The sequence below is a fragment of the Camelus bactrianus genome, chromosome 13 (assembly GCF_048773025.1).
Source record: "Camelus bactrianus isolate YW-2024 breed Bactrian camel chromosome 13, ASM4877302v1, whole genome shotgun sequence".
In the NCBI taxonomy this organism is placed as follows: domain Eukaryota; kingdom Metazoa; phylum Chordata; class Mammalia; order Artiodactyla; family Camelidae; genus Camelus; species Camelus bactrianus.
This window is the reverse complement of record NC_133551.1, coordinates 71,340,482-71,367,679: the sequence shown is the minus strand read 5'-3', so window position 1 is coordinate 71,367,679 and position 27,198 is coordinate 71,340,482. Positions and strand designations below refer to the sequence as shown.

General features: G+C 51.7%; 1 protein-coding gene across 1 annotated transcript in view; it reads left to right on the top strand.

The window, feature by feature from the left end:
- TNFRSF8 (TNF receptor superfamily member 8) overlaps nucleotides 1-24,729 on the top strand; it is a 64,024-nt gene extending 39,295 nt beyond the window's left edge. Inside the window, exons 9-15 of the mRNA XM_045518522.2 lie at nucleotides 5,949-6,042; nucleotides 6,553-6,698; nucleotides 8,148-8,249; nucleotides 8,382-8,435; nucleotides 15,613-15,638; nucleotides 17,646-17,853; nucleotides 21,527-24,729. Of these exons, the coding sequence (XP_045374478.2) occupies nucleotides 5,949-6,042; nucleotides 6,553-6,698; nucleotides 8,148-8,249; nucleotides 8,382-8,435; nucleotides 15,613-15,638; nucleotides 17,646-17,853; nucleotides 21,527-21,771 (875 nt within the window). The 3' untranslated portion in view covers nucleotides 21,772-24,729. The remainder of the gene's footprint in view (nucleotides 1-5,948; nucleotides 6,043-6,552; nucleotides 6,699-8,147; nucleotides 8,250-8,381; nucleotides 8,436-15,612; nucleotides 15,639-17,645; nucleotides 17,854-21,526) is intronic.
- Nucleotides 24,730-27,198: the final 2,469 nt, after the last annotated feature.

Genomic DNA, 27,198 nt, shown 5'->3' with positions numbered 1-27,198 from the left:
AGGCCTGGTGACCACCTTCCATGCTCCAGGACCCATGTCAGCAAGAGCGTCATAACTTCCTCTGTGCCTCCCCCCACCACCAGCCTTGGGTCTTTTGCACACCATTTCTTGACATGGTCACTGTGTGCTCCCACAGTGGTGCCCCAGTGTTCCCCATGTACCTGACCTGGAAAATATAAGACTGCAGATTGAAATGACCTACCAGGAGCAAAGCTGGATGAACAAAGATTACCCACATCTAGACATAGTAGATGTACCATCATTTGTTTATGCATTCACCAGTCGATGGACATTTGACTTGTTTCCAGTTTAGGGTTATTAGGAATAAAGAAGCTACAAATGTTCTTGTACAAGCCTTTGTGTGAACATATATTTTCAATTCATGGGTAAATACCTAGGAGAGGGATGACTGGGTCACTGTGCTAGCCACACAGAATGTCTTTTGAGAGTCAGATCAAAGCTGGCCACCTGCAATCTGATCCAGCCACCTCGTTATACTGATGGAGAGACCGTACAGAGTGTTATAGCTGGAGCCAGAGCACAGACTCCTGAGTCACAGCCAAGTACTCACCACTGGGCCACATCAGCTCCTTCTTAGTTGAACAGAGATCTTTTTACTCAGCTAAAATACAATTACGTTTGAAAGCGGAATAAAAACATTTTCAGACATAAAAGGGCTGAAATTCTGTCTTCCCCACTTGTATCTTTTCTTAGAAAGTTACTTAAAGATGTAATCCAGTTAAATGAAGGGCAAACAACAACAATAACAACAAAGCCATGAAATCTAGAAAAGCAGGGGTTCTATCCCAGGAGAGCAAAGAAGGGAAGTCCCAGAATGACAGCTGTGCAAAAGACATTACGACATCTAGTTGAGCCCCACCAGAGCAGGAAAATGAAGGGTTCCAGGGAAATGTCCGCAGGAATAAAAGGCAGAATTGCAGTCAGTTTCAAGAGTAGTAGGGTTGAAACCCTTGAGGATATGATGGAAGCACAGTACTTTTACCAGCAAGGAAAAGAAAGGCGATTGAAAACTCCAGGGAAAATAAAAAGCTGATAAGAAATGTACAGTTCAAGTACAAAGATGAACATTTCATATGATTTTAAACAATTTCTGGGTGTACAAAAGAAGATTCCATTTGACTTTGATGCTAAGACTATTCTCCTTTAAATGGCCCAAGGGTCAGGTATTTGGATTTAAAGAGAAATATTTAAGTCTGGCAAACAATATCTTTTTTTAGTTTCTAAATTGGGACTAAGAGCAGGCAGGTTCTTTTTTTCTTCCTCTTCCAATGGGCCCTTAACAGAGAACACAGGTGAGCTAAGTAGGGGCTAACCAATACCTCCTGCTCACCTTCAGATCCAAAGGAGGAAGAAAAGGGGAGGGTCAGTAACCCAGGGAGGAAGGTAACGGGGGAGGTATGGTACACACAGAGAGGGGATGAGAGGCACCCAAGGAGTATCGGGACCCCCTTCTCTGATTAGAGGAGGGACAGCATTTCTGTTGCTGGATTCCAGCAGTGTTCCAGTGGCAGCTCAGACCCAAGCTGCCTTAGAGAGAGGCCAGGGATGGGGAGGATGCTAATTGGCTGTAGCCACAGTTAGTGTTCTTGAGCACAAGGGCTCTGACAGTCCTCTCAAAATTAACTCTCACTGAATCCCAATATTTCTTTTCTTTCCTTCATTTTTTAAAAATTGAAGCATCATTGATTTACAATGTTGTGTTAGTTTCTGGTGTATAGCAAGGTGATTCATTTTTTTATATATATATTATTTCTCATATTCTTTTCCATTGTGGTTTATTACAGAATATTAAATATAGCTCCCTGTACTATACAGTAGGACCTTGTTGTTTATCTATTTTATATACAGTAATTTGTATCTGCTAATCCCAAACTCCTAATTTATCCTCACACACTTTCCCCTTTGGTAACCATAAGTTTGTTTTCTATGTCTGCAAGTCTGTTTCTGTTTTGTAAATAAGTTCATTTGTGTCATATTTTAGATTCCACATATAAGCGATATCATATGGTATTTGTCTTTCTCTGTCTGACTTACTTCACTTAGTATGATCATCTCTAGGTCCATCCATGTTGCTGCAAATGGCATTATTTCATTCTTTTTATGGCGGAGTAGTATTCCATTGTGTATATATATGCCACATCTTTTTTATCCGGTCGTCTGTTGATGGACAATTAGATTGCTTCCATATCTTGGCTATTGTAAAGACTGCTGCTATGAACATTGGGATGCACGTATCTTTTCAAAATAAGAGTTTTCTTTGGGTACATACCCAGGAGTGGGGTTGCTGGATCATATAGCAACTCTATTTTTAGTTTTTAAGAAGCCTCCATACTGTTCTGCATAATGGCTGCACCAGTTTACATCCCCACCAGGAGGGTTCCCTCTTCTCCACACCCTTTCCAGCATTTGTCATTTGTAGACTTTTTAATGATGGCCATTCTAACTGGTGTGAGGTGATAATTCATTATAGTTTTGATTTGCATTTCTCTAAGAATTAGCAATTTTGAACACCTTTTCACATGCCTATTGGACATCTGTATGTCTTCTTTGGAGAAACATCTATGTAGGTCTTCTGCCCATTTTTTGATTGTGTTGTTTGTTCTTCCTTGTTATTGAGCTGTATGAGCTGTTTGTATATTTTGGAAATTAAGCCCTTGTTGATTGCATCATTTGCAAACATTTTCTCCCAGTCTGTAAGTTTTTTTCATTTTGTTTATGGTTTCCTTTGCTGTGCAAAAGCTTATAAGTTTGATTAGGTCACATTTGTTTAGTTTTGCTTTTATTTCTATAGCCTTGGGAGGCTGATCTAAGAAAATCTTGCTCTGATTGATGTCAGAGAATGTTTTGCCTGTGTTCTCTTCTAGGAGTTTTATGGTGTCGTATCTTACAGTTAAGTCTTTAAGCCATTTTGAGTTGATTTTTGTGTATGGTGTGAGGGAGTGTTCTAACTTCATTGATCTATATGCGCCTGTCCAGCTCTGATATTTCAAATATAATTCAAATAAAAATTTGGAAATAAATAGAAATTATCATAACAAATTGCATCATCTTTCTTATAGCCTAAGGCCTCCGGGCTTTAACTAATTCACGTAATAATCTGGTGACCATGTGGAAAGACGTAGTATCTATTTGGAGACTCCAAAGCAGAGGGGTTCCTCGGGACCCTACTGATCCAAGAATAAAATTAATCCTAGCCTCACTTTCTCTTCACAGAGTTTCAGGAAAAATCTGAGCGGCATCATGAGAGCTTTTTAGAAGGGAGGTGTGTGTGGGTGGGGGGTTTGCCTTGTACCACAGAAGGGAAGGGGTGCCGCCGCCAGGAACATGGGGGCGGAGAGGGCAAGTGGCTGGGCATGACCTACTTCAAATGTGGGCCATTTTTTCCTGCCCTAGAAAAGCAGTTAATCATAAGCTTGTAAGAAAATGCTCAGTCCTCTGGCAGGAGGCAGTGCAGTCCAGTGGGGAGCGCTCGGGGCTGGGACTCAGAAGCCCTTTCCCTGGCTCTCGCCCCGGGTCTGTGGTCCTCTCTATCTGCAAAAGGAGGTGGGCTGGGCCCGATCAGAGGTGACCGTGCCTGAAGTGGTCCTCAAAGACGTTCAGCATAGTGGCACAGCCTTCCCTCTCCTAGGAACTCCAAGTGAAATAAAATGATATGTTTTCACAAAGACTTGTGTGAGAACAGTCCTAGGAACTCCAAGTGAAATAAAATGATATGTTTTCACAAAGACTTGTGTGAGAACAGTCATAGCTGCCTTACTTACAATACCTTCAAATTGGAAACAAGCAGAATGTCCATCAGCAGGTGACCAGATAAATAAATGGTGGCCCATCTCTACGATGAAATGCCGTTCAGCAATACAAGGATGAATTACCGATGCAGGAACATGACGGAATCTCAGAAACATTATGCTGAGTGGAAGAAGCCAGACACCAGGGAGTTCGCCTGCACGAGTCTGTCTAATGTGGTTCTGGAATGGGCTGGCTGGCTTATAGTGACGTAAAGCAGATCTGTGGTTGCCTGGGTGTAGGGGAGGATTGACTGCCAAAGGACAGGGAACTTTCTGGGGAGGCGAGAATGTTCTAGGTCTTGAGTGGAGTCACAGTTACATAGAAGTACCATGTCAGGTTGGTTTCAGGATGCCCTGCAGATACCGAAATCCAGGGATGCTCAGGTCCCTTCTATAAAACGGCAAGGTGCAAAGGTGCAGGTGGCCCTTTATCTCTGCAGGTTCCACAGCCATGGATTCACTCGATCTGCAGTTGGTTGAATTCAGAGATGTGGAGTCTGAGGATGAGGGACCTGCAGAGATGGGGGGCCGACTGTATACATTCCTCAAAACTCATCAAACTGTACATACACTTAGGAGACATTTTCTTCTATGTAAATTGTGCCTCAATAAAACTGATTTCAAAAGAAAAGAACTTTGAAAATTGAGGCTACTTTTAAATACCAGGAGATATTTAAATTTATTTGTTCATATTGATTTAATCAGGTTTCTCTTGCATAAAATCAGAAGGTCTGGAGTCACCAGGCCACCCTCTTGTGTGATCACAGTTGGCTGGAGATGAAGATCTTTGATCTTTTGAAACACAAATCTGATCGTGTCTGCCAATTACAGCTGCAGGAATAGTGTGTTACAAAACCCTCGACAGTAAGCCTTCAGCTTTCACTCCGTGGGTCAGCTGCGTGGCTCTGCGGTCTTGCTGGGCTCTGACGTTTGGTTTGGGTTTGCTCCATTCGTAATTCTGGGACTGGTGGGAGCTGCCTGCCCAACCCCCGCACAGTCTGCTTATGGTAACTGCGGGAGTGCAGAAAGAGGGCAGTGGAGAGCAGACACTTTTTAAGGCTCAGTCTGGGAATGGGCACACCCTGCTTCTCTCTCGTTCCACTGGCCAGACGAGTCACCCGGCCAAGTTCAGGCACTGATGCGGGTGGGTGGAGGGGGGACACACAGACACCTGCCTCGACCTGCAGAAGCTGCAGGGTCACCAGGCAATAGATGGGGCCGTGGACATGGGGCAAGATGGGGAGTCTGGACCAACGTGCCGTCTGCCGCATCCATCCCATCTCGTTGCTAATGAAAACCACCACTTTGGGGAGAAAGAGCCAATGTTTAAAAGCAGCCTTGTTGAGGTATAGTTTACATACCTTAAAATCTGGTAGATTTAAGTGTATAGTTTGATGATTTTAAAGAAATCTACAAAGTTGTGTGACTGTCACCACCATGTGAGAAACCTGGTATCAGTCAACCCCATGGACAACCACTAATCCACTCTCTGTTCCTCTACATTAGCATCTGGGGACATTTCTAGAATATGCATCCTTCTGTGTCCGGCTTCTTTCACTGAGCATAACACTTCTGAGGTTCGTCCATGCCGCAGCTGTATCAGGACTTCATTTCTTTTATTGCCAAAGAATACTCCAGTGTGCAGATACTGCATTTTATTTATTTATCTGTTTACCAGCAGATGGACATTTGGGTCGACTATGAAGGATGCTGCTATGATCAACCTCCTCCCTCCCCCACCTCTGGGCCTCTCCACCTTCTATTTCCTCTACTTAGAAACCCCTACAGCCACTTACGTCCCAGCAACCCCCTCCTCAGAGGAGCTTCTCTGGTCCGACAAGGTCAAGCCCACCCTTACAGGGGCCCCACGTGCCTGCGCCTCTGAGCTCTGGCGGTGGGGATCTTGTCTGTTTGCTCACTGCTCTATCCCAGCTCCCAGCACAGTCTGGTGCATAGTAGGTGCTCAGGAAAGAGTTGTTGCATGGAGGGAAGGGAGGAGGGAGGGAGAGAGGAAGCGGGGAGACAGAGCCAGGACACAAACCTGCAGTGTCCTTCAGGCCCCACCGTGCTGCCTCCCTGGAAGTCACCAATCCCCATGGGTTGGGCTCCTTGGCACTGATTCTAACCCACTCTCTGCAGGTATGGCTGAGGGGGACACCACCTACGAGCTACCTCCCCCGGGGACCTACCCTGACTGCAGCTCCAACCCAGAGGACAGCGGGGCCCCTGCCAGGTGACTCCCGGCCCCTTCTCTCCATTTGGCCTGCCAGTGCCCAGGGGATGCCTGGGGGCAGCCGGCTGGGGATGGAGGTGGGGCCTCAGCCGGATCTCTGGGACTAGCCCATGAGTCATTTTGGAGAATGTAAGCCTCTGCGCTGGCACCATGGAAGGCCAGGAGGCCTAGAAACCCAGTCCCTGCCCTCAAAGTGCCTGGCACAGACAGTAGGCAGAGGAACTGGGACTCAGGCCTCGTCTCCACAATCCCTATAGAAAGGGAATGCTTTCCAAGCACACACTGCCCTCTTCCTTTTTCTTTTCTTTTTTTGTGGGGGAGGTAATTAGCTTTTATTTATTTATTTAACGGAGGTCCTGGGGATTGAACCCAGGACCTTTGCATCTTAAGCGCCCAGTCTACCACGAGCTACACCCTCCCCCACCCCACGCCCACTGCCTTTTTTCCATCTCAATCAATTTCGATGAATCGATTGATAGTCTGTCTTACTTCTGGCTTCTTTCCCTGCAGCACCGACCCCTCCCTGATCTCCCTGGTGGACTCCCTGACGGGTAGGGAGCATGGAGGGGGCGTAACCCACGCCTGGGGGGACGCCTCCATGTCAACCAGTGCGCCCATCTCCTTCTCCTCCACAGGGAAGCCCACTCTGGTTTCAGGTAATGATAGTCCCATGAAGCAGGGCCTTCCTCCCAGGGGGCCGCAAGGAGGCTGGCATCTCACTGGGCAGTGGTATCCACTTGGTGGGGGGTGTGGGGAACCAAAGTTGAACCCCGGTGCCCGGCTTCTGGGTCTGGGACTGTGGCTCTGTCACTTGTGAGCGGGGATTTCATTCACAGCTTCATCCCCGCAGCCCGTAACTGCTACTCAGAAAATATTTGGTGAATGACTTTATGACCTTGACGAGCGGCTTACTTCCTTGGAGCCTCTGGTTTCTCACCTGTAAAGGTGCAACAGCGCAGACCACACAGGGCACAGGCAGCGTAGGACGCAGCTAGCTCATCAGCGGCTCCCGTTGGACGTTCACTCTGAGGGCCTTGAGTTTTAGGACTTGCAGATCTAGTATTGGACACTAGATGGCGGTAGGTTTCAGGCCAGCAGTTCTCAAAGTGGTCCTGGACTTGCCAGACTCAGTAACTTACTGGAAATGCAAATTACCGGCCCCATCGGAGCCTGAAGAATCAAAATCTGCATTTTAGCACTGTCTCCAGGAAAGTCATATGAGCATGAGTGTTTGAGAAGCACTTACCTGGCACTTACTACCTTTTTAAAGTCTGAAAATGGACTTTAAAAATAATAGATACGTATTGATTTTCACAAGTGACAAAGTGGGGGAAAAAAGAGGCAAGTTAAGTACTAAGATGTAAAGAAATATACCCAGGTAGCGGCTAAGGGCATGGGCTCTGGGGTGCCCCTGGCCTGGGCTGAACTGACCTGCGATTCTTATCCTCAGGGTGACCTCGGGTGTGTTAACCTGTGTGAACTTCAGGTTCCCTCATTTGTAAAACGGAGAAAGTAATGGTGTCTATTGTCTATCGTGGGGCTGTTGATTCACCCATTCAGGGAACACCTGCTGAGTGTGCTTGTGTGTAGAGTAGACACTGTGCCTGCCCTCAGGGAGCTTCCAGTCTAGAGGGGAGGCTGGGAGTGTTGCCAGGCTCACAGCATCACCCTCCGAGCTGCTCTGCCCGCCAGCTACCTGGGGAGGTGCACCACGCAGGCCCTCTCCCTGAGTCCCCAGCTGTCATTGTTTTGGACCTCTATTCCTTCTTCATTCTGGCTCCTTGACTTCTCAGTTTCTCACCCTCTCAAAATAGTTTGCTTTTTCTTCAACTATTTAGCCCCCCAGATGAGCTTCCTAGAGCCAGGTGAGGAAGGACAGGTGGGTAAGGGCTGGGCCAGATGGGTAGGGTCTGGGTTTCTGCCCTGGCTTGGGAAAGGCCCAGGTCCTGGCAGCCACCGTGGAGTCTGTGCCCAGGAGGAGGAGGCAGTAGTCTGGGCTGGGGCTGTCCTGTGTGGTTGCAGGAGGGCCTCAGATCCCCGCCAGGATGTACACTTGGGGGCCACGAGTGTGAGGACGAGAGGGCAGGGCCGCCTCTGTGTTCCAGGACCCGTGCTCTTCTGGGTGACCTTGACGCTGGTGGTGGTCATCAGCTCCGGCTCCTTCCTCCTGTGCCACTGGAAAGCCTGCAGGAAGTGGATTCGGCAAAGTGAGTGCACGTGTCCTTTGGGCTCTGGGAAGGGCAGGGTGCTCTGTGCCAGCCTGGCTGGGGGCCTCTCCTGCCCTGGCCGCTGAGGCTCTCCGAGCTGGCACCCCAGCCCTCCTCCCGCTGTCGTTTCAGAGCTCCACCTGTGCTACTCCGTCCAGACCTTCCAGCCCAAGCTGGAGCCTGCAGGTGAGTGTCCGGAGGGCCAGAGGGGCAGCTCCGGACCGTGGTTTCAGAGCTCCTTGGGGATCCCTCTCTCTGGGTTCCCACAAGCTGCTCCTTCCTTCTGTACAACCTCATCTGTGAAGGGAATGTCCTGTGAGTGGAAACGGCGGGGCATGCCCTTTGAGCGCTGGCCAGATGCTGGCTGGAAGGTTGAAAAATCCACCTTGTTCTCTCCTGAATGCCTTCCCTTCCTCCCACTCCCACGTGACCTTGGGTGAGTTACTTAGTTCCTCTGTGTCTCAGTTTCTTCCTTTGTAAAACGGGGACAGCGTGGCCTCATTCAGAGGGTGGGCACGTGGATCCACGGAGAAAGGGCCTCTGAGCGCTGCGTGGGGTGCCTGCACCCGGTCAGTGCTCAGTGTATGGTGGCTGCTGTTTGCTGACAGGCGGCCCATGTCTGGGGCCTTTTCCCCCACCAGGAATCCCAGGCCTTGAGTTCTACGTTGTTCTGAACTCCTCTCTCTGATCACTGCCCAGCCTCCAGGCCGACTCTTCCAGGCAGCCCTCCATGCCCCACCCATCCAGGCAACTGGTCTCTTCCAGCTCTCACCTCAGCATTTTGTGCCAAGTGTCTTCTCTCCCCTGTGCGGCTTCTTTCAAGGCAGGGCAGGGTCTTCCTCAGCTTGCCACAAGCATTGATTGAGCACCTACTGTGTATGGGGCCCTGGCCACAGGGGAGCGAGCAAACACAAATGGTCTGAGCTTCCCTTTCTGGCTTCAGATCCAGGAGCCTCAGGGGAGGCAGGTGATGCTCTTTGGTCTGTAAGGCACAGACAAGACCCGGGGCCACATGGCCCGTCAGTGCCACCGCCAGACTCAGGCACTGGTCCTTAGATGGTGGGTCTTGTTTGTAGGGGCCCAGTCCCATCCCTAATCTCTTCCTCCCTCCAAGGGTTGTCAACCACCCAGTGCCCACCCTGGAGCCCAGTGGTCAACTCAGACCTCACCCCTGTCTCCCCTGGGCCTGTGGAGAGCTTTGCCGTAGCCTGGCTTCTACTTGGGCCCCCAGACACAGCCCATGAGGCATGTTTTGGATTTGATGAGTTTCACAAGCAGGTGCTTGTGTTCCCTTCACAAGGGGGGTTTTTGTGTTTTGACAGTTTCAAGCCTTTTTCCGTGAGCTGTCAGGCTTAGTGTCTCACTGAAACCCGTGTTTGCTTTCTTGACATTTTTCTAGTATTCGAGTTTCCATTGCTGTCAGTTTATTTTTTTTCTTCAAACCTCCGTGATAGCAGTTTTGTCATACCAAAAAAAAAAAAAAAAAAAGAGAGAGAGAGGGAAAGAAAGACAAAAGGCACCTTCCCTTAAGAAGCCAGACCTACCAAGAACTAAGCCCCAGGGCTCAGTGGCGGCCGCCCTATTTGGGGCCATTGCTGGCCCTCTGGCTTCCGGTGGGGGGTGGGGTGGGGGTCTGGTTCCCAGGCCTGAGAGGGAAGGAGGTGGCGGCGCAGGGCGCAGGATGTGGACGGACAGAGCAGGGTGGCTGCAGTGGGTGCTGGATGTGTGCAGGAGCGCTAATATCTGTCCACTCCTTCATGTACCCATTGGGCACTTCCTAGCAGCGCTGGGCTGGTAGAAGAACTGCCCTGCTGAGCTTTCAGACCAGCACCAGTTGCTGGAAGGACTAAAGGCGAGCAGGACAGAAATGTGCATCCCAGTCCTCCGAGTCCCGGAGCTCCAGCGCTGGGGGACCGCCGGGTCTGTGAGCAGCGCATCAGCCATCTGGGCAGGTGCCCATCTGATGCTCACCCCCATCTCTGAATCGATTTGACTTTGTGGCATGTGTCCTCTTTGGCAGGCGTCTCCAAAGCACCTATGTGTTCTCATCTTCCTCCCAGCGGCCTTGTGGAATCCCCATTTCACAGATGAGAAACCAGAGGCACAGGAAGATGAAGGAATTTGTTTAAGGCCACTTGGTTAATTAGCAGGGATTTTGTTGGTAGTGACAGTTTTGCATAAAGGGTCTCTCATTCTCAGCACTAGTGACATCTGGATGAAGTAATTCTTTGATGTGGAGACAGTCCTATGCGTTACAGGATGCCAGGCAGTTTTCCTGGTCCCTAGACCCACCAGATACTAGGGGCACCTCCCATCTGTGACAGCCCAAAATATCTCCAGATATTGCAAAATGTCCCCTCATGGGGGTAAGTCGCTTGTGGTTGAGAAACACTGACTGAAATTCTTTTAACCCCTCATTTTAAAGGACACTATGATCATGACTTCATTTGTTACTTCAGACAGGTTTACGCTGGAAAAAATCTTTTTTCTTTGTTTTGAAACAATTTCAAATGTCTGGAAAAGTCTCAAGGACAGTACCAAAAACTTATTTTGCCTGAACCATTTGAGAGTAAGTTACTGACTTAATGCCTTCTCATCCCTGAATACTTACGTGTGTATTTCACACGACTACTTGTAGTAAAATCGTCAAAATCGGAGAGTTCACACTGATGCCTTTGCCACCAACGAATTCTCCGACTCCACTCAAGTTTCTTTGTTTATCCCAATAACATTCTTTACGCAAAAGAATGCCGTTCAGGGTCTTGTGCTGCCTTTGGCCTCAGTGTCCCCGGTCTCCTCTAATCGGGGGCAGTTCTGCAGGCTTTTCTTTCACAGTCATGATCTTGTCACTTTGAAAGATTCTGCCAGTGATTCGGTGGCTGCCCCTGACCTTGGGTTGGTTTGCTTGACGTCTTCCTCACCCCTGGATTCAGGTGGTGCATCTCTGGCAGGAAGTTGCCAGGCGTGACGCCCAGCTCTCCGTGTGGGTCCCCCCACCAGGTCTCCTTTTGTCCCTTCCTCCGTGTGTTCACCGCAAGCACGTGATTAGGGTGGTGTCTGCCAGGCTTCTCCCCCATGAAGCCCTCTTTCCTCCTCGGTCATTGTGAAGTATTTTGAAGGGAGGTCCTTTGAGGCTCTGAATAACTGAAGCCTCGTCAAACTTTTCTTCATTTCCATGTTTATATCCGTCTGGACCACAGATTCCTCTCTTACTCTACTGCCATCATTATTTAATTTGATGTTCAAATCGTCCCAGCTTAGGCCAGTGGGGGCCCCTTCAAGCTGGCTCCCGTGGCCTTTTGTCCCCATCCTTCTGTGTTTGGAGCACCTCTTCCTCCACGATGTTCCCAGCTTAGCCCGCACTTTCCCTGCCCTGTCCTGGCTTTGCATCTAGGGGTGTTGCCTGTTGCCCATGTCTGGCTGAGCCTTTGTGTCAGACCCCTTCCTTGGGTCTGTTCTGCTTCCCACAGCAGCTGGACCCCAGGGCCAGAGAGGGGATGGGATGGAAAGGGGAGAGCAGTGGGGATGGAAGGGATGGATACCTCGGGTGTCAGAACCCACGTGCTGGGCTTTAGCGGCCTTCAGAGCAGCCCTGGGACACCAGGCACTCCTTCTGGGGGCAGGGGCACCGATGCCCAGTGTGTCCCTGGACTTGTGCCCTGGGCTGCTAGACGTGTTAATGAGAAGCTCATTATTATTCCAGAAAGCAAGGGAAACAATACATGAAGACAGTAGGCTGAAGCAACATTTTTAGGGGAAGAGCAGTTACGAAATCTGACCTCTGTTCTTGGCACGATTTACTCTGCATCTTTATCAAAGTCCACACGCGGGTGGGAGCACGGCTGCAGGCAGATGTCGGTACCTTCCAGATTCTGCCTTTTTACCTCGATGTTTCCTTCTGCTTGTTTCCAAGAGTCAATATCGAAGGCAGACCTTCTATTCGATGTGATGGAAGGTCAAGCCACAGGGACATCCGGAAGCCCTCTATGTGCTAGGCAGCCCCTGGGCATCTTCCCTTTTGCATATTTTTAAACAATTATTTTAATTTTTTTTCAAACTGAAGTATAGTTGATTTACAATGTTGTGTTAGTTTCTGGTGTACAGCACACTGATTCAGTTATACATATATAATGCTTTTCATATTCTTTTTGTTAGAGGTTTTACAACTTCTATATAATAATTTTAAAAAATCTACATAGACTTCAATTTTTAAGAAAAGTTTTAGACTTACGGAAAATTTGAGGGGCTAGTACAGAGAGTTTCTGTACAGCCCACACCCAGTTTCCTTTACTGGGGACATCTCACATTAGTGCAGTAGGTTTGTCACAGTAAATGAGCCCATGTTGATGCATTGCTATCATCTGAAGCCCATACTCTATTCAGACTTACTTAGTTTTGCCTAGTATCCTTTCACTGCCCACCCAGGACACCACATGACATTTTTTTTAAAAGTCTTTATTTTATTTTTTAAAAAAATTTTATTGAAGTGTAGTTGATTTACAATGTTCGTTTCAGCTAACACCAAACTGATTGAGTTATACATATACGTGCATATATATTTTTTCTTTTCAGATTGTTTTCCATTATACTATTACAAGAAATTGGATATAGTTCCCTGTGCTGTACAGTAGGTCCTTGTTGTTTATCTATTTTATATGTAGTAACGTGTGTCTGTTAATCCCCAACCCTTTATTTATCCCTCCCCGCCCTTTCCCCTTTGGTAACCATAGTTTGTTTTCTATGTCTGTGAGTCTGTTTTTGGCTTGTAAATAGAATTTGTATCATTTTTTTTAAGATTCCACATATAAGTGATATCATATGATATTTGTCTTTCTCTGTCTGACTTCACTTAATATGATAATCTCTAGGAATTACAGTTTTCTCCAGATATATGCCTAGGGGTGGGATTGCTGGATTATATGGTAATTCTATTTTTAGTTTCTTAAGGAACCTCCATACTGTCCTCCACAATGACTGCACCAAACTACATTCCCACCAACAGTGTAGGAGGGTTCCTTTTTTCTCCACACCCTCTCCAGCATTTATTATTTGTAGACTTTTTAATGATGGCCATTCTGACTGGTGTGAGTTGATACCTCACTGTAGTTTTGATTTGTGTTTCTCTAATAATTAGCAATACTGAGCATCTTTTCATGTGCCTGTTGGCCATCTGGATGTCTTCTTTGGAGGCACCACATTTCATTTGACTGTCATGTCTTCTTAAGCTCCTCTGGCCTGTGACAGTTTCTGGCTTTCTTTGCTTTTGATGACCTTGGAGGTTTTGAGGAGTACTGGTCAGCTACGGTGTAGGAGCCCCTCTGTTGGAATTTGCCTGAAATTTTCCTCCTGATTAGATCAGAGTCATGGGTTTTGGGGAGGAAGACCACACAGGTTCAGTGTCATCTTCATCACAACGTATCAGGGTTGTGTCCTCTCAAGGTGACTGATCACGAGGCAACTTCTCTTTTGAGATCTCATTTAATCTTCATAAAGACCCTCCAAAGTTGGCATGATCTGTCCCTGAGAGGACTAAGCTGGGAAAGGTGAAGGCATGTCGTATGGGGGTCTCAATGCGGGGGGGGCCCTGCTGCAGGACTAGGGAGCTGCTTCATTGTTTGGCTTCTGGCTTGTTTCCAGTTTTGTTGGTGATTATAAACCACCGCTGGGGCAGGCTGATGGCTTTCTTTCCAGTTATTTCCTGAGGGTGTGTCCCTGAAGAGGGATTACTGGGTCAAAGTGTGTGAGGCTTCCACTGCCAGATGGCTCTTGAGAAAGAGGGAACCGGTTCACAGGGCACGAACAGCTGCATTCCTGTTTACCCAAGTCCTCTCCAAGCCTGCATTTTATCATTTTTATTTATGCTGACTTGTTACTTTGTCACATACACGCCCGCCCCTTCCCTGTCAATGACTTGCTGCCAAATCACCGTTGGCTGTTTGCAAAACTGAAAATTCACTCTCAAGGGGTGAAGATTTGGCTTCACTGACATCATTTAAAAGAATGTGCCTCCAGCCAGAGACTGTTTCTCAGAGTGGCAGCTTGGGCAGTGGACAGTGGCCACGTCGTGGGAGGAGCCACGGTCTCCCAAGGTGACTGCTTTGCTGGGAGCAGCAGTGACCAGATTTGTTAAATCAAGAGTCAAGAATTGTGTCATTTTACACATGTGCTTCTTTTGACCATTATTCTGGTCCATTTCCCCTTTAGACACTTCACCTGCTGATGGTTGTTTACAAGGTACAGGTGAGAGTGTCCCCCAGCCAGACCTAGTGCCCACACAACAGGTTCGGACGGCCAGGCTTGTTTGTGTCATCATGGTTGGTTGGCCTCCAGTGAGTGGTTCAGCTAGGACTCAGGGATGAGCAGCTGAGATCACTCTTGCGTTCCGGGGACAACTTAGCTGGCATCCTGGCCTCTTCGTAGCGGATTTCTCTGGTTAGGTCTGTGCACGGAACAGCAGCGAAAGCCGGGTCTCCTCAGGTGGGCTCCTGGGGAGCCGTAGAGGCTGTGCCTACCCAGAGGACGCTCAGCGCTTGGGAGCTGGCTTGCCCTGGCATAGACAGGTGCCTGCGCACCACCTCCAGCTTTCCTGGGTGGCCATCGGGCCGTGGTTAACTGTCAACATTCGCTTGGCCATGACCTGGCGCCCTGTTTGATATGAGAGGAAAGTTGGAGTGGAGGGTGGAGTTTGGGATGAGAGGATCTCGGTTGTGCTCTAAGGATCGTTGCGTCTCGAGCCCTCCAAAGGGTAGGATTGCAGGGGTTGGGATGACCAGTGAGCAGGCTGGTCGCCTGGGCTCTTTCAGGGACACATGATAGAAAATTGAACCCTCATTGGTCTGAGCCAGAAGGGGTGGGTTCAGGCATATCCGACGCGGGGCTTAGAAAATGTCCTCAGGACCCATCACCGGCTCTCTATCACCCTGCCCTGGGGTCCTCGCTGTGAGTTTCACACAGTGCTCTGGGGAGTTCTGGCCTCTCCAGCCCCTGGCAGTCACCAGGTGGTGGCAGCAGCCAGGGACCAACTGCTGACCCAGTGGAAGCCTCTTCGGCTCCAGCTGGGGTGAGCGCCCCTTCGGAACCACTGCTGTGTGTGGGTAGCGGTGGGTGTGCTGGGCGGGGGTCCCTGGGCTGATGGGCTTAGTGGCTGGGAGAGAGGTGGTTCCCCAGTTCTCTGAACGCTGCTGGGAAGTGAGCGCCTGTGCCCTAGGTCCGGGGGATGGGCGCTGGCCCTGAAACCCATCCGCTGTTCTCCAGACTGAGGACCTGACAAGCGCCAGTTACCACCCAGGGGCGGAGGCACTGGGCAGGCCAGGCAGCTGACAGACCCCCCTTGGTGAAGTCACGGCTCTTTTTCTTCTTGCAGATTCCAGGCCCGGGAGGAACCCTGCAGTAAGTAGTACCCCCTTGCCCCCACCCCAGCTTTGTGCCCCTAAATCTGACTCCGTTCCCAGCAGATCTGCTGGTTCTGAGAGCAACCGGGTAGCTCCGTCCCCTCCCACAGGCCCCAGGTGCGAGCTCCCCCTTCAAGTTCAGGCAAGTCTGCCCCACAGAGGGAGCCCTGAGCACAGCGGGAGCCCTGAGCACAGCGGGGCCTTGGCCAGGCCCTGTCCGAGAAAGGGAGCCCCATCTGCACGCACAGCAGCCTCGGCTCCTGGCTCAGCCCGCCGGGGACTTCCAGAAGGGCCTGCCAGACCGTGGACTTGGTTCTGGCTGCTTGGGTGCCAGGTGTGGTCTGGGAAAGGCTGCGTTTATTTTTCCCTTTCTCCTCCCCTCCCCCAGGCATCTCATCCTCAAAGCTGGGATGTTAGGTCAGTAGCACCAACTTTTGCAACTTCAGCTATCACGAATGGAGCCCTCGGCACCCGGCTTTGTGCTTTCTCGAAGTTATCCCGGGTAGTCCTTACAATGCACAGAGTTCAGTACTGGTTTCCCGTTGTATTACAGTGGAAACAGAGGCCCAGACAGGAAAGGTGGTCCCACAGTTGGAAAGTAGATCAACTAGGATTTGAGCCCTGGTTTGTGTGACTCCAAAGCCAGTGCTCTGAACTGTTACCCTGAGCTGCCTCCTAGTAAGAGCATCTTCATGGACCTTTTATGAAGCACTCGCTGTGCGCAGGCGCTGCACTGGGTGGCGGGGGGTTTGGGGGGCTTTGCTGATCCTGTGACCACCCAGGGCGGTGTGCATATACCAGGTCCTCACTGGGCTTTTCCTGGTGCCCTGGTGTGTGCCAGCCTCCCAGGGGCTGTGAGGATGGGTGGGGGGGTGGGGGCGGGTAGCCGGGGCACCACCCTCTGCAGCTGGGTGGGGGGATGCAGGACAAAGCACTCCATGCCTCCCGGTCTCAGGTGTGTATGGTTCACTCATTTTACTTTCACGTATCAATTCTTCCTTTACTTTCTTTTAACTCAAACATTCACACATGAGAAACATTTCCATCCTTTATTTTTAAACATAATAGATGGAGCCACAATATGAGTTCAGTTTCAAATCATGGGAGATCGCATTCAAAGAGGCTTAGGTCACACAAGTTGCTGTTACAATACCGAGAAATTTCATGAGAAAGGTATTTAATGTTTTATACGGTAATCAAGTATCTGTGGCCACGCGAGCCAATGCATTAACAGCAACTGGTTTAAAAATGCCGTCTTTTGGACTTCAAATTATTTTAAAAGAATATTCAGGATTACACAGCTAGACTTTATGAATTACTCAGACTCATTCCATTTTGAAGGCTGGAGGTAAATTGTATTTACATCAGAACATTTCATGAGGCCACTCCTCCTTGGCACTTACCTATGAAATTCAAAAACGAAACCAACCAACATTTTCCTGAAGACATAGCTATTTTAAGAATACATTAGTGTTGTCATCAAAGACTGCTGTCCCAGGAGGTCAGGGCCAGGGAGTTGGGGTGGGCCTGGCACCGACACAGAGACTGTTGCTAAAGAGCATGAATTCCAGAGTGAGATGCCGGCGTTCCGGAGTTTGGCTCCCGGACACTTGCTTACTAACCCTGGGCAAATTATTTGACTCCTCTGTGCCTCAGTTTCCTGATCTGTAGAATGGGGAAGGTACTGATATGAGCCACCTTGGTTGTAAGGTTGGCGGTGGTTGTAAGGGTTAACGTACAGCAAGGGCCACACACATGGTCAATGTGGTCGGCGATGCTGGCCACCATCCTTCAGCACTAGTTAAAAGCAACACGACTTCACGGGGTCGCCACATGCAGGGTCATCAGGCTACAAGACTGAGAAGTCCGGGGTATTCATATGATGGCTTGAAAGCAGAGGGAGACTCACTGGGGTCTATGAAGATGAAGAAACAGGGGCTCCCCGATTCAGATCCTGGGGGAGGCTGGGCATCTTTCTTCAGCACCATCTCCTCTGCGCCCACAGCAGCTGATCAGGAGCATATCGGTGGCAGAGCCGGGCACAGAGGAGCTGGGGTTGCTGAGCCCCCAAGCTGCAGAGATGTGCCCCACCGTGGGGGCAGCTGGCCTGGAGAGCCTGCGGCTGCTGGAGGCCAGCCCGGCCAGCAGCCCTTCATCCCCCACCGACCTTCCTGAGCCCCGGGGGACCACGGAGTGTACCAACAACAGGATCGGTGAGTCAGCCTGTCTGAGGCATCCTGGGGGTGCTCGGGGGGCAGGGGGAGATAGACGCTGAGGCCTGGGGACTGGAGGCCCAGCGAGGAATAGGTGTGGGTTCCCCCACCGGCCCCCACAGGTAGGAGATGCTTTTAGTGAAGGAGTTAAACCATTCTCAGGGGTGTCATGCAGATGGCTCCGCATCTTCATCCTCCTTTATGTTTCTATAAAACAAGAAGAGCAGTCGTTTTTTAGAAGTTTTTTTTTTGTAAGGGGGGGTAATTAATTTTACTTATTCATGTATCTTTTAATGGAGGTACTGGGGATGGAACCCAGGACCTCGTGCATGCTAAGTATGCGCTCTACCACTGAGCTACACCCTCCGCCTAGAATAGCAATAGTTCTGATGTCACAGGGCCGCTGTGAGAATTGGTGAAGTGACGCACCTTAAGTTGTCTTGGTGGCTGGGGGCTCCCTCTGCCCGGTGCCTGCTGTTATTAGAGGGGCAGTGAACCCCACTCCAGCCCCCATGAAGAGCCCCTCTGAGGGGAACAGGAGGGAGATGCCAGGGACAGCAGAGCTGCCGCTTGGCTGACACACTGGGGCGCTGCGCATGTCACCTCTTGACACATTCTGAGGATGGCGTCCTTCCCTCCTTTTTACAATTGGGGAAACAGAGGTCAGAGGGGAGAGGTGGTTTTCCCCAGTCATACAGCTACAGCTACCAAGTAGCAGAGCAGAGACTCACCCCCATGTCGACGGGCTCCGAAAGCCCTGCTTCGTCCACACCACCACCCCGCTGTGGGGCCCGGAGGCCCGCGCCCCCGAACCACAGTCACTCTCCAACTGGGACCCATGGGCCTCCCTGCCTCCTCTCCCACTTTTCTCCTTCCTGCTACAGTCTGTGTTTCTCCCAAAATGCAGACCTGTCCCTATTACAGCCCCGCTTGAAATCTTCCAGGGGGTCCCTGTTACTTTCAGGATGAATTCCAGGCTTCTTATGCTGGCATTCAAGGCTGTGACAAGCTGCCTGCTCCCCACCAGACTCCCCTGCTTCCCAGCCCTACAGGTCTGCTCCTCCCGTTCCCTGGCAGCCTCCTAATTCACGGAGCCTTCTCTCACAGCTAAGCTTCTCCGTGGGAGTTGCTTCCTCACCTGAAACAGCCCACGCCTTTGAAACTAGTTAATTCCTGATGTCTTGAGGACCCTTCTTATTTGCCTCCTCCTCTAGGAAGCCTTCCCTGCCCTCTCCATCTCCTGTCTAGGAGATGCCCCGCTTCTGTGCTCCCCCAGACCCCGGGTCTTCCCACCTAGAGTCCTCAGGACCCAGCAGTGTGATTGTGTCTGTAGCCCTCCCCCCGCCCCCCTCACCTGGCTGTGAGCTCCAGGGGGCAGGGCCTTGGTGACTCCATCTCTGCCTTCTCTGGAGGGCTGACCATCACTGAGATAGTACCAGAGAGGCATCTGTGTTTGTCTTCCACATTTCTGGGGTAGGTGTCGGTGGATAGAACTCTTCAGGGCAGAGTCTGTCCCATCAAACTGAGACTTTTGGAATTGTAGCTTTCAGCAAGTTTATTTGCAAAGAATGTATTTTGGGAAATACTGCCAAAGGCATTGCTACCAATTTCCTAAGAAGTCCTAATTTGAACATTTGAGTCCATGCTGAGTGCAGTGCCTGGAAGTGCTGGGGTGTGGCCCTGGGAGTGTCTGGGGGGGAGGGGGGAGGGAGGCACCAGGCTCCCAGGTGGGCCAGGGCGGGCTTGGGCAGCGTGGCCTGTACTTAAGCCTCGCTGGTGAGCAAGGTGGTGGGGAGGGAAGGCCTTGAAGCTTCTCTTGGGACACTGAAGAGACTGAGCCCTTCGTCCTCCGGACACCTCCCCAGAGGAGCGGCCCTTTGTCCAGCTCCCAAGGGGACCAAACTCCAGTTATGCTTCACCCCCTAGCCCTGGGCACCAGGCGGGGGGGCCCCTTCCCCTCACCTTCATGACCCCTCCCCACCAAGACAACTTTCTTGGATTCTGGAGCCCTGGATGGGGCAGGAAGTCCAAGCAACTTCTGGAAGGCCCTCCCCCTCCCAAATGGGGAGAAGGTAGCCCTGTGATGGGGGACAGAGCCCCAGGAATCAGGACCCGAGGACTCTGAGGGGGTGAGAGTCTGGCCCCCAGCTTTGGCCTCTTCTTCCTGGACAAACTCACTCCGCTTCTCTCACACCCTACTTCTGTCCATCTGTCTGTCTGTCATCCCCTGTAGCCCTGTCTGGCCTCCTCTGTGCTCTCTCTCACCTCCTGGAGTCCCCTCTCCCTCACCACCTCTGGCTCCCATCTTCTGCCAGACCCTCTGGTCAAGGGCCCTGCAGGCCTTGATGGAGGGGTGGTGGGGCCTGAGTCCCTGTTTTCTTTTTTGGTGTCGGGGGGCACCCGGCCCACAGTTTCAAGCTGGTAGCCCTCTCTCTAGTCCTTACTTCTGTTTTGAACACTTCTCTCTTTCCTGGAGGTATTAAAAACCAAAACAGAAGAGCTGGCATTATGCAATGGGGTTGAGGGTACAGGGATCCTGAGTTCCTTGCCCCACCCTAGTTCTTAAGTTCCTTCTTGAGCTTCCCCATTCAGACTCCGGAGAGAGACCCAGGGCTGAGCTGCTGGGAGCTGGGACTCTGCCCTGAGCCCAAGGTCATCAGACGCTGGGCTGCTGGTGTTTGGAATCAGCTGACCCAGGTGAAGGCCAGGCTCCCCACTTCCCAGCTTCTTGGGCAGGTGACTTAGCTCCCTCAAGCCTGGCAGCAGGTGTCAGAGGACCACAGGGGATCAGGCCTCTGATGGGCTGGGCTGGGTACTCATCCAAGCAGTACGTACAAACGGTCCTCCTGCATGCCCCGCAGGCACAGGCAGGAGACTGGCAGTAAACACCGAGATATACTGGCCCCTGCAACCTGTCCAAATCACCGGCTGCTGGTGACTATTAACAGGGCAGGGCTGTGGTTTCTGTAGGGTGTGACCGACTGTCTGGGTTTTCCTGGACTGAAGAGATCCTGGGATGCGGAGCTTCCACTACTAAAACCGGGACCATCCCAGGCACACCGGGACAAGGTGTGCCCCGGGTTTCTGCCTTAGGCACGTGGACAGGAGTGGAGAGGCTGGCCGGGTGGGGTGGGAGTTTCTTTGGGGATTTCTGCTAACTACCTGGTGACGTTGGGCAGGTCATTTAACGTCTCTGGGCTTCAGGTTCTTTATCGGTAAGTGGGGATAAGAACAGACTATCTACCTGGCAGAAGTGATGTGAGGATTCAGGAGCTAACGTGTGGGAAGTGTCTGGAACGGCGTCCAGCACAGGCTGAACTCCGAGTGCTCCCCGGTGCTGTTGGTGTTGGTGTCATTCCCCGAGTTCTCTCCCGATGCTGTTCTCTCTGTCCCTGCCCCGGCCCTGCAGAAGGGTAGAGAGAATCATGAACATTACAATAAGTGGGCAGCTCCTTAACTCCTCAGCACACAGTTCCTAGCTGTTTTATCTCCTTTGAGCCTCAGGACACCTGTGAAGTTGGCAAGGCTTACTGTGTATCAGAGAGGTTGTGTCATCTGCCTGAGGTCACACAGCAGGAGTGGTGGTGCTGGGACTCGGCCCCTCCTCAGCCTCCTTGCTTCCATCCAGCTGGGGCTCTGGTCTCCTCACCTCCCCCACCCTTCTGCCTTGCAGAAAACATCTACATCATGAAGGCTGACACCGTGATCGTGGGGACGGTGAAGACCGAAGTGCCCGAGGGCCAGGGCCTGGTGGGGCCGGCGGGGTCTGAGTTTGAGGAGGGTCTGGAAGTGGACTATGCCCCCCACTACCCCGAGCAGGAGACAGAACCACCTCTGGGCAGCTGCGGGGACGTCATGTTCTCAGTGGAGGAGGAAGGAAAGGAAGACCCCTTGCCCACGACCGACTCTGGGAAATGAGGCTTGGCCTGGGCTGGGGCAGAGAAGGCAGCTGGGTGCCTCTGGGAGGCCAGGGTGGTGCTGGGGGCACCAAGCTGGTGGCAGAGGCCCGTCTGGCCTGAACTGGTTCCAGCATCCAGCAGTAGGCCCAGCCTGTCAAGGCAGGAGGTTCTGGTGGTTTGTACCTGCATCCTCACCCGGCTGCCCCCTGACCCAGACCCCAGGGGAGCCCGGGCCCGCGCAGTAGAGACACCCAGGGGGCTGTGTCTGAATGGCAGTGGTTGTCGGGGCAACAGACAGTTGGCAGGAACTGGGCCCCCTGCCTTCTGCTGCTGCCAAGGAGATGCCCTGGAACCGTGGGTGTCAGACACACGCACACAGGGCGGAGGGGAGGCTGCGAGGCACGTACCCCTGTGTCTCTTCCTGTCGCCGTGGCCTCAGGAGTGATGCCCGCCAGCTGCCCCCAGTTACTGTGAATGTGGCCCCTGTGGGCACTGAGCCAGCGCCTGCGGTTGTTTCTCCTGAGTCAAAAGGAAAGTCAAGAGATGGGGTGTCGTCCGTCTGCCGCGTCCTGGCCGCAGCTGCAGCACTGCTTTGTGCGGACGTGAGCCCCCAGTCTGGCTTCCAGCCCTGCGCGGGCTGCTGGGACCCTCCTGGGGCTGCCAGTTCTCTGCTCTGTAGCCTCCATGGTGGGCCCAGGGCGGAGGACCACGTCACTGTCCCTGCCGCAGGAGGCATCTCAGGACCCAGATATCTGCAGACCCTCAACAGCAGTGGTGCCCCTCTCTGGTCGGAGACCTGCCCGGCCAGCTGTTGCCCGGAGAAGGGCCTGCTCTGCTTTGCCTAGGGGCTTCCTGCCCTCTTGGAGAAGGGGAACCAGGGGCTCTTCTTGGGTCCTGGCTTGCCCTGTGGGCACCATGCCCTCTGTCTTGGGCAATGAAGATCTCCCTAGGTCAGCCATGTGCACAGATCCTGGTGGCACCAGGCCCTGCCTCTGGCTCCAACCACTCAGCCCCCATGACTGGGATGTGGATGGTTTCACGTGGACGGTCTGCCAGAAAAGAAAGCCTTTAGCAGTTCAATTTGGACTGCAGGACTTTTGCGCTTCGGCTTTCAGACTCATGTCAACAAGTGGCTTTGGAAATAAGTGGCCATGACACGTCTCGGGCACGGAGTTGCAGGCAGCCCAGAGGCTGCTGGAATTACCCGCTGGAAGCCAGGCCCCAGAAAGCTGCCATTTCCTCACCAGCCCACTGCTCTCGGGAGGAAGTTGAGGCTGGGTCAGGAATCACAAGGGTAGTTTCTGAAACAACTCAGATGTTTTGGGGAAAGTTGGAGAGAGGCTGGACACTCTGGGAGCCGGTTTACATCAGCACCTGAAGTTTATGTGGGATGGACCATATTTGCCAAAATGCCCTGGGCAAGGACAGTGTAGGGGCTCGGCTGTCCTCTGTGACTTGAGGATATTGACACGTGGTTAATGGAATGAAGTATTCTTTCGGCCAAGGGACCTTCACAGAACTTTGATCCTTTAAAAATTCATCAGGTCCCTTAAACACCAATCATAAGGCTCAGGAAATTCTCCCTGAGATTGGGAGTATCTGAGAACCACTGAACAGAAGGGTCCAAGCAATCGCTCTGCCCCCAGGATAGGGGATCCCCCTTCACCTCTAGGCTGCCAGCCTCTGGAGACTAGAAGCCCTCTATCTACTGGGACAGCCCATCCCACTGCCGGATGGAGACACTCCCTTTGTGTAACTCCTGCTGCCTGGTCCCAGGCCCACCCTTTGAGGGTCCTCAGGATAAAGCGTTTGGTGCTGAGGCTGCCTGTGGGTATTGGCAGGAGGAATCCCGAGTCTCTGCATGGCCTCCTCCCTCTGGGCTGGGTGGAGCAGCCCCACCGCTTGGGGAAAGGGAGTCACAAAGTAGCAGCGTGCATGCCCCAGCCTTAGAGGTCAGGGAGAGGCCTGAGGGGTAAATGTGAACCTCAGGCGACCAGCCAGAGCTGGGAGGAGCCGGCCTGCCTACCTGGCCACAACTCAGAGGCAGGTTGGGGCCTGCTCCTCACCACAGGCAGCTAGCCTGGGGCCCCCTCTGACTGTGGCTCCCCTGGAGGGTGGAGGAAGGAGACTGAGGGCCAGAGTCAGACCTCACCCACCCCACCCCCAGGACTCCAGCCCCTGCCCAGACCTCTTAGTCAGCCTGGCTGTTGAACCAGCCACTGCTTGTCATGTGATTGATCTGAAAGCCAGGGCAAATTCCCCTGCCCTGACCAGTGATGAGGAACCTCTCCTTAACCTCTGGCCGTTCTGATGTCCAGGTGGGCAGACAGACAAGGCCCCTGCTGCCCAGGGTAGCAGTTCCCAGGCTGTAAGGAACCTGCCCACATGTGCACACCGCTTTTCCTGAACAGTTGCCGTTGGGGAGTGACAGTAAGTGACTAGTGTCCTACTGAGACAGGAGGGAAGGGGGCAGGGTACAGCCATTCAAGGAATGACACAGCAATTAATACCAGACTGGTGGAAGATTCAACCCCTAGTAGGTCTTGAGGCTCAAGACAGTGGGAGATTTGACTCCCAGTAAACCTTGAGTTTCATTATACGCTTATTGTAATATATTAACATGGTGAATGACACTCCCACAGGCACCAAGACAGCTTCAAGGCTGACCGTAAAAGGTCAAAGAGTGGGCAGTGGCCCAATTCCTGGGAACCCCAGCCCCTTCCCCAGGGTAGTTGGGATAGTCCTCCCACTTGCTAGCATGTGAAGCTACTGAGCCCATAAAAACTGGCAACACCATGCCTCGTGGCCTCACTGGCTCCCTCGTCTTCAGAGACGGCCCGCACTCTGTGGAATGTGTACCTATTTTTACTTTAACCTGAGCACCCAGCCCCCAAACCTTGTGGCCTTTCTCTCGCCTTCTGAAACAGCCTGCACTCTATGCAGTATGTATCTCTCTAAATAAATCTACCTTTACTCAGCTGCGGCTCGCTCTTGAATTCTTTCTTGCACGAAGCCAAGGACCCACGCTTGGTGGGGCACGTCCCAGGGGCTCAACCGAGACCTGGGACACAGCCCTCCTCTTGCCCCACATTCATTTTTCCCGTATCACTACAGGAGCTATTGCATTCAAAGAAAATCCATTGTTTCCCAAGGCAGGCTTGTAGATTGTAAACTACGCTAGTTTTTAGAATCTCTAAGGCCAGGGCCAGTCCCTAAGATGGAACAAGAGCCTGAATCTCCAGAGCATCCTTCTCCGTCTCCATCCGTCCCCAGCCTTGAGAGCCTAAAGACCCCGTACGGCATCTCCTGCATCGTCTCTGTCCCACGGTCCCTGGGACCTGATTTGTTGGGCTGAACAGAAATGAAAACCTGTGCAGAGATGAGAAGCGGCTCTCTGGCCACAGGTTCTTGGGTGCCTTCTCTCCTTCCACCCGCTTCCTTGATTTTCCGTGTCCTCTAAGGCATAACAGCTGGAGAAGTGCAGGGTGGGAGATGCCGGGGTCAGGATGGGTGGAGGGAGGGATTCACAGGCAGGGCCCGAGAAATAACTCTTTAATGTGTCAATGTCCTTGGCTGGAAGCCAGGGTGAGACTAGCACAAGCTTTAGGGCAGCTCCTTGAAGGGGCCTAAGGAGAAGCTGGCGAGCCCCCCGTGGGCTCCTGCCCCCTGTCCCAGGACTGCTTAACTGGATCCGTGAACAAGGCCCTTCCTGAGTCAGATCATGCTCTGTGCTATGAGAAGCCCCAGTCAGGGGACTGTGGCACAGAGTCCAGAGGGCGGGCCAACTCTAGCCAGGTGGTCAGGGACGGCTTCTTAGAGGAGGTGTCCTTTGCGCTCCACCTGAGTGACTTGACAGGTGGGCGAGATGGGGACCTGTGAGCATCCCAAGAAGGCAAGGAAATGGCAAAGACCCCGAGGTGGGAATGCTCCCGGCCCTGAGGTTCAGGAAGCTCGTTGCCTGGTAGAAACATAGTGATCAGGGCGGACAAGAGAGGGAAGTGAGTAAGGTGGCCAGCGGGGCCAGATTACACATGGAGGGCCTGCTGGACCATTGTAAGGCGCTTGGATTTTATTGTAAATATTGTAAGAACATCAGTCTACGTTTATCTCTATTTTCTTCCTATTAGAACAATAAACATCCTGGTATTCTTTCAGTAATGGGCGTGAAAGGCAACCCAGGGGCAGCGAAGTTTGTTTTAACCTACTTCAGAGGGAAGTCAGGGAAAGAGGCAGCAGTTGCTGGCAGCCAGGAGGCAATTGGGTGTGTTTTCTCAGAAAGGGCAGAAAGCTAGGACTATATTCCTGGTTAACATCGCAGCCCTGGGCCCCCGGCTGATGTCACCGCAGGGGTGAGGAGGCAGTCAGTCCAGGTTCCCCTTTCATTGGGTGTCTTCCAGGAGAGTAAAAACCAAACTAAAAGATCCTGGGGAGGCTGGAGGCGTTTGTTTGTGTTTTGGTGTGGGGAGTGCGTCCTTTTAGCATCGAGATCTGCCCTTTTCTCCTTAGCCCTCCAGCACCTGCCTGCATCCCATTTCATTACTGCAGCTTCTGATGGAGGGGAAGGAATGGGCCCATCAGGGTTCAACCTCCAGCCCAAAGCAGTTCTCAGCTACACGGCCTCAAGACAAACCCTCAAATGCTTTCACCTTCGGTTTCCTAATCTGCAAAATGGACATAATAATTATCTTCCAAGATGGTTGTAAGGCTCAGCAGTAAGACAGGTAGAGGTTGGCCTGGAGACGGGCATATTTCCTATTCAGTAAATGATAACATTATATGCAGCGTTTCATGAGCTTTAAAGATTGCCTTTCTATATTCCTTACATATTTGGGCTTCATAATAATAACTGAGAGGTAAATAGGCTGAGTATCAGCGCTCCCTTTTATGAATTGAGGCTCAGAGAGGTAAAGCAATCAACCCACTGTCACACAGCCAGGAAGAACCAGAGCTGGAGTTGAACTCTGTGATTTAGAATTCCCCCACTGAGCCCTCCTGGCCGGCCGTGCTGCCTCTGTGGTTGGGGTTGTTTACATCAGAATTAGTGCCTGGTATTATGTCCTCTGAACAAAGTTTCCTTTAGGAAGGAGGCCAATTTTATTCCTCTTTTTATGGGGAGGCAGGGACAGATGCAAGAGGCTAGGTAAACCTGCCTGAGATCAAGTGGCTTTCTGCCTCCTGTGACCAGGCAGAAAGGACACAGAATTAACCCAGTCACAGTCTTATTTCTGGAAGCTGCTTTCCTTAAAGGTGTTCTGATTCTGAGGTTGGGGAGACACAGGGCTGGGAGGACAGCAGGACAGAGAATCTGCCAGAGTGCTGTGCAATTGTCCTGCCTGCCACATTCTCAGTAACTCCTTGCACTTGACTCTCTGCCCCATCCCAAGATCCCTGGAAGAAAGACAGATCAAGAACAAGCCACCCTATTTTACAGATGGGAAAACTCAAC